The sequence below is a fragment of the Mustelus asterias genome, unplaced genomic scaffold, assembly GCF_964213995.1.
Source record: "Mustelus asterias unplaced genomic scaffold, sMusAst1.hap1.1 HAP1_SCAFFOLD_259, whole genome shotgun sequence".
NCBI classification, from domain to species: domain Eukaryota; kingdom Metazoa; phylum Chordata; class Chondrichthyes; order Carcharhiniformes; family Triakidae; genus Mustelus; species Mustelus asterias.
The window spans coordinates 368432-375383 of record NW_027590225.1 but is presented as its reverse complement, the minus strand read 5'-3'; the positions used below and the strand labels follow the sequence as shown (position 1 = coordinate 375383).

Sequence of the window (6952 nt, the reverse complement as noted above, 5' to 3'; positions counted from 1 at the left end):
AATTATGTCCAGCCTGTTCATATCCTCTTCATAGTTCTATTTTCATCCTTACAAATCTTTCATTCACCTTTTCCAGTGCATTGCTATCCTTTGTTACCAGATTTGATCATAAAACTCCAAGTGTGTTCTAACCGAAGATTAATACAGGTTCAGCATAATTTCCCTAACTTTTCAATTCTAACTTCTAGAAAAAAAACCTGGTGTTTATTTAACTTTTTAAATGTTTTTATTAACTTGTGTCATTACTTTTAGTGATTTGTGCTCCCAGGTCCTTTTGTTCCTATACTCTATTTAGAAAATTCTTGTTTTCTAAGTAATTTATGATCTTCTTATTTTCCTTATTGAAATGTAACATCTCAAACTTCTCCATATGGAAGTTCGATTTGCCGATTACGTCCCCATTCTGCAGGTTTATTGATGATTTCTTATAATTTGTTACAGTTCTCCTCGGGATTAACTGCACCACCCAATTTAGTGTCAGCTGCATATTTTGAAATTGTGTTTCTGATTCGGAATCCAAATAGTGAATGCAGACTTGTTGCCATTCACCTGTTGCCCTTGTCTTTGCCTGTGGGAAAGGTTATGAGTTTGGGAGGTAATATTGAAGAAGTTTGACATTCACCTTTGTCTTCCTCATTGTTTATTGACTTCTTTCTCCTTGTCAATCCTCTCCTTTATCGTACATGTGCTGAGTCTATGAATCTGGATGTCCTGGGACTTGAATTGCAAAAGGTTGCTATGCAGATGCAGCAAAGCTGATTAGGAAGGCAAATAGAGTGTTGTCTTTTGCAATAGGAATCAAGTACAAAAGGAAGTTTTTCTACAGCTGTACAGGAAGATGGTAAGACCACATCTGGGTACAGTTTTAGTTTCCTTACTTAAGCAAGGATATAATTGTTTGTAAGCTGTTCAGAGAAAATTCACACAATTGATTTCTGGAATTAAAGGGTTATATTATGAGGAGTAGGTTGTATCCATTAGAGTTCAGAAGGTTGAGAGGTGAGCTTAATGAATCATATCAGATCTTGAGGGGACTTTAAATGGTGGCCAATGAGAGGCTATTTCTCCTTGAGGGGGAATCTAGAATCAGGGGATAGAGTTTAAAAGTCAGTGGTCTCCCGTTTGAAACTGAGGTAAGGAGAACTTTTTCTTTCAGGAGGTCTTTAGTCTGTGGAATTCTCGTCTCCAGGGAGCAGTGGAGACTGGATCATTGAACCTGTTTATGGTTGTTAGATTTTTAATTGACAAGGGGTTCTGTGGGGCAGGCAAGAAAGTGGAGTAAAGGCCACAGTCAGATCAGTCATGATCTTATCAAGTGGCAGAATAGGCTCAAGGGGCCAAATGGCCATCTGCTAATTCTTGTGCTTTGGTACCCTAATGCCTTCCTTAAGTCACAGTATTACCCATCCCTTTATTCTTTCATGTCATTTCATTATTTGCAAGTTTGCTCTTGCCTTTCAGTGGAATATATTTCTCCTGAATTGTATTGTTGTTGATGCTTTAACAGAATTTCCTGCTTTAGAAGAGGCTGCAAGCTGCTCCAGAGGACAATAGGAAGAAAGAACTTTGCTAAATCAGTAAGATGACTTGTTAAAGGCATTTTGTGGACTCACATCAGCTTCTGATGAGGATTCCTAGCCTCAATTCTTCAGTGGGGTGATTATGGTTTATGGACAGTTCTACCACAGAGACAGACTTTACCTGGAGATGATCAATATCAATGTTGGAGGCCTGAAGCAAAAAGTTGAGCAAAAGGCATTGTTAAAATTTCCCGAGACCAGGTTGGGAAAGTTACTGGCATGTTCCTCGAGGGAAGACACCCTTGAATTGTGTGATGATTATGATGTGCACGCTGATGAATATTACTTTGATAGGAATCCAAGTTTGTTTCATTATGTGTTGAATTTCTATTTGACGGGAAAGCTCCATGTGATGGAGGGGATTTGTGTATTCTCCTTTCATCAAGAGATTGAGTACTGGGGCATTGGAGAGATTTGTATCCATCACTGTTGCAGGTTTAAGTACTATGAACACAAACAGAATGCTGTTGAGAAAGAGTTTGACACGCAGAGTGATGACCTGAGCTTAAGTTCTGAAGATGCTGGCACCATCCCCCAACAAATGGAGAAGTTTAAACATATGCGGTATGGTAGACAGAGGGAGAAATTATGGCTCATTTTAGAGAATCCAGAATATTCCTTTTCCGCTAAGGTTTTCACTATATCCTCACTGACCATTGTCTTGCTTTCCATTGTGGCTATGTGTGTTCATAGTTTGCCTGAATTCCAAGGGGAACCTGAAGACCCTGGCTTCCTGATTGTTGAATTCACCTGTATTGTGTGGTTCAGCATTGAGTACTTCGCGAGGTTGATTGTTACCCCATGTCTCTGCAATTTCCTCCAAAATCCACTGAACATCATAGACTTTTTATCATTTCTACCATTCTATATTACACTAGTAGTAGAACGTTTGGATGAAGAAAGCTCAGAGTTGGTGAACATTGGCCGTGTGGTGCAGGTTCTTCGGTTGATGCGCATCTTTCGGGTCCTGAAGTTGGCTCGTCACTCCATTGGATTGAGGTCACTTGGGGCGACCTTCAGACACAGCTATGAAGAGGTAGGGCTCTTGATTGTGTTCTTGACTGTAGGCATTGCCATCTTCTCAGCCCTCATCTATTCATCTGAGAAAGATGAGAAAGAAACTGGACTTCATAGTATCCCAATTGGTTGGTGGTGGGCAACCATTAGTATGACCACTGTTGGTTATGGTGACACTTATCCAGTCACCATCCAAGGAAAGCTAATTGGCAGTGCCTGCATCATATTCGGCCTGCTGATGGTCGCTTTACCAGTTACTGTCATATTTAACCGGTTTTCAAAATACTATCGACGGGAACAAGCCATTGATGTCGTGATTCGTAACCAAGAGCTGAGACAAGTGGCTGCAGGTCTACCATGTGTCAACATCAGGGACATTTACGTGAAGAAGATGCGCTGTAGTTCAAATACTCAGGCACTGGGTCTGAACAATGCATCTTGTGAGAAACAGAATTCCATAGAGTCTTCAACCAGCCAGCACATAGATAATGCACACTGTTCCCAGTAACAATCAGAGTGAAACTGTATTCCCCATCTGTAATCCATCTCAGATAAACCTGCAGCAGGTCTTTTCCATTCAACCTGTCATAACAATTGTGATTGTGGAATTATTGTTGTGGATGAGATGAACTGCTCACAAACTAGTTAAACTGTTACTATCAATCTGCACACACCTCCTGTTGTATAACAGTCACATTTCCTCTCTGTGACTGTCACACTTCACATCGGATTGGCTGGAAGCAGCAGTTTGGGGCTGTGCAGATGCACCAATCCAGTATGTGGAGCACAGTTTAAATGTTAATATTGAAGAACATTTGGAGGATTTGTTTGAAGAGGCAATCCTGAACAATCAGTCAAAAGAAATATTCAATGAGTGAAGAAAAGAACAAAAGCCAATCAATAATTCACAAGCATTTTTTGAAAATATCGCTACCTCCATGTTGTGTGTAAATAAAACATTAAAATCATAAACTACAATATGGTGTGTTATTATAAAGTTGTCTGTGTGTCCGAGGGGATTTACTGCTCTTTTTACAGAAACTCCTCAGAACTGTCTCTAAACCCTGAGTGTCAATTAGTACAATTCATGACAGGAAAATGAGGCCTTTAAATCCACTTGACCTCCTGAACTGATCCCTCTGAATCCCCTCAAAGTGATCCTTCTGAATCCTCTCAAAGTGATCTCTCTGAATCCCCACAAACTGATCCCTCTGAATCCCCTTAAAGTGATCCCTCTGAATCCCTCAAACTGATCTCTCTGAATCCCTACAAACTGATCCTTCTGAATCCCCATAAACTGATCCCTCTGAACCCCCTCAAACTGATCCCTCTGAACCCCCTCAAACTGATCCCTCTGAATCCCCATAAACTGATCCCTCTGAATCCCCACAAACTGATCCCTCTCAATCCCCACAAACTGATCCCTCTCAATCTCCACAAACTGATCCCTCTCAATCCCCACAAACTGATCCCTCTCAATCCCCACAAACTGATCCCTCTCAATCCCCTCAATCCGATTCCTCTCAATTTGGTGCCCAAATGTCTGATGTGGGATTGAGATTGGTGCAGGCACGAGTTGCTTTTATGCTGGTGATGCATTCAGGATGAGACTGAGGCTGGAATTCAATGTAGATGATGGGGATCTCGTCCATCAGCTCTTCAGCTGGTGGCAGCATCATGTCACCTGCTTTCGGGCAATCAGAAACTGGCAGTGATACTCATTCAGCAGAAGCACAGGGGAAGCAGTGGCTGCCGCCGGTAATGCACTCACCCAGGGTGACCTTGGGCACAGGTGAGTGCTGGTGGGAGAGAGATCCTGGGATGCTGGGTGTGGGGGAGGGGTTTCAGCAGCAAGGGCAGAGGGGTGACTATCAGCAGCCTCCTCCTTCCTGAGGCTGGGTCCATTGATTGGACGTTGAGTATCTTTGAACTAGGGACCCTACTGGAAGCCTCCAAGTCACTCAATAGGATCTGTTTTTCGGGCTTGTGCATGGCAAGTCCTCATCTGTCACTGGGTTAACACCAGCGGTGGCAGGATGAGGCCCTTAGGAGGGGGCATTAATTGGCTACTTAAGAGATGCAACTTGAGGCAAGAAGTCCCACTACGGACTTAATAGGGGCAGAGATGGGATTGCACATCCCCTCCGTCACCTCCCACCTGCATGAAAGGCAGAGAGCCCAGAATAAATCAGAAACACAGATCAAAGTGGGAATATAACAATGTGGATTAATTTCATTCCCAATAGTTATTGATGTATATTGACCTTGATTTTATTAATGACCTGGACTTTGGTGGACAATTAAGGATAAGCAATAAATGCTGGCTTTGTATAACAGTTCAGAAAGCTGTCCAATTCACTGCAAAAACAACTTATTTTGCAAGTGCCTGCAGGAGCGACTTTCTCTTTGATGGTTCATCTCCTTCCTGCTTTGAGTCCAGCTGATGCTACTCTTGAACAAATCAGATTGCAGAGTGGAACCTGGCTTGATTCTGTTTAGAAACCATGTGGGGCAGTTACTGAACACGTTCAGAAGTCTGCTAGTGAACACCAATGCTCCAAAGGCCCGTAGAAAGGTATCACCAACATTCGTCTGACTCCTCAAATCTTCAGGCTTCTCTCAAGCCCGCTTTCTGCTCCTTGGAGCTTTGTCTCCTTAATTCAGAGTCCTTTCCTCTCATCCTTACTGCTAACTTCACGTAACAGGACCTGTTTCAGATTCCTGTTCTTGTCTTTTAACCTAGCTGCTATCTTGGAACTCCGTTCTGTCCCAATCCCTGCTTTGAGACCTTCTTTGTTTTGGGAGCAGCTCCCTGTCCTTTTCCCGTGTCCTGTTTTTATGCCGGATCATTTACTCCCTCTTGTTTTCCTTCCGCACAGGCGCAGGGCAGGCTCCAAATCCAAAAAAAATTAAACAAACAAGCTGTGCATGTGGGGTCTGGTGGATGTGCAGAGACTGTCAAGGCCCTGCTAGCAACTATAATTCCCAAATTCTGAGGTTCTAATCTCTGATTTTAAGGTACGTTTTTCCCTTTTTTTCTTTGCGGTTCATCACATTACCCATGTCTACTTATCTACAGACTACCCATGTCTCTCATCACTTAGTATTTCTCTGTGTTAGCCCCAAAGAAGAACAAAGGACAAAGAAAAGAACAGCACAGGAACAGGCCCTTCGGCCCTCCAAGCCTGTGCTCAACATGATGCCCTAACTAAAAAAAACCCTCTGGCCTTACTCAGTCCGTATCCCCCGACTCATGTACCCATCCAGATGCCTCTTAAATGTTGCCAATGTGTCTGCTTCCACCACCTCCTCTGGCAGCGCCTTCCAGGCACCCACCACTCTCTGCGTGAAAAACTTCCCTCGCACATTTCCCTTAAACTATCCCTCTCTCACCTTGAACCTGTGCCCCCTTGTAATTGACACTTCCATCCTTGGAAAAAGCCTCTGACTATCCACCCTGTCTATGCCTCTCATAATTTTGTAGACCTCCCCATCTTTCCTGTGAAAACAATCGTAGTTTATTTAACCTCTCCTCATAACCAACACCCTCGAGACCAGGCAACATCCTGATGAACCTTCTTTGCACTCTCTCCAAAGCTTCCACGTCCTTCTGGTAGTGTGGTGACCAGAACTGCACACAATACTCCAAATGCAGCCTAACCAAGATCTTATATAGCTGCAACTTGATTTCCCAACTCCTGTACTCAATGCTGATGAAGGCAAGCATGCCATATGCTTTCTTAATCACCTTGGCCACCTGTGTTGCCACTTTTAGGGAACTGTGGACCTGCACGTCCAGGTCCCTCTGTATGTCAATGTTCCGAAGGGTTCTGCCATTTACAGTATAATTTATATCTGAATTTGATCCACCAAAATGCAGCACCTCGCATTTATCCGGATTAAACTCCATTGCCATTTCTGTGCCCAAGTCTCCAATCTATCTATATCCTGTTGTCTCCTCTGACAATCCTTGGCACTGCCAGCAACTCCGCCAATCTTCATGTCATCTACAAACTTACTAATCAGACCACCCACATTTTCCTCCAGGTCATTTATATACACTACAAACAGCAGAGATCCCAGCACTGATCCCTGCGGAACTCCACTAGCTACAGATCTCCATTCTGAAAAACTCCCTTCCACCACTACTCTCTGTCTTCTATGACCAAGTAAGGGTTTTAACAACACTTGGTTAAAGTCCAACAGGTTGATTTGGTAGCAAATGCCATTAGCTTTCGGAGCGCAGCTCCTTCGTCAGATGGAGTGGATATCTGCTCTCAAACAGGACATACAGAGACACAAAATCAAGTTACAGAATACTGATTAGAATGTGAATCTCTACAGCCAACCAGGTC

The 6952-nt window shown here is 43.2% G+C and overlaps 1 protein-coding gene across 1 annotated transcript; it reads left to right on the top strand.

Moving 5' to 3' along the window:
- The first annotated feature begins 1662 nt into the window (after window positions 1-1662).
- LOC144485983 (delayed-rectifier potassium channel regulatory subunit KCNS3-like) lies at window positions 1663-3105 on the top strand. The gene has a single exon (XM_078204081.1). The coding sequence runs from the start codon at window positions 1663-1665 to the stop codon at window positions 3103-3105; it is 1443 nt and encodes a 480-aa protein (XP_078060207.1).
- The last annotated feature ends 3847 nt before the right edge of the window (window positions 3106-6952 follow it).

Coding starts and splice junctions, on each gene's coding strand:
- LOC144485983 (XM_078204081.1), top strand. CDS start 1,663: ATGGTTTATGGACAGTTCTACCACAGAGACAGACTTTACCTGGAGATG.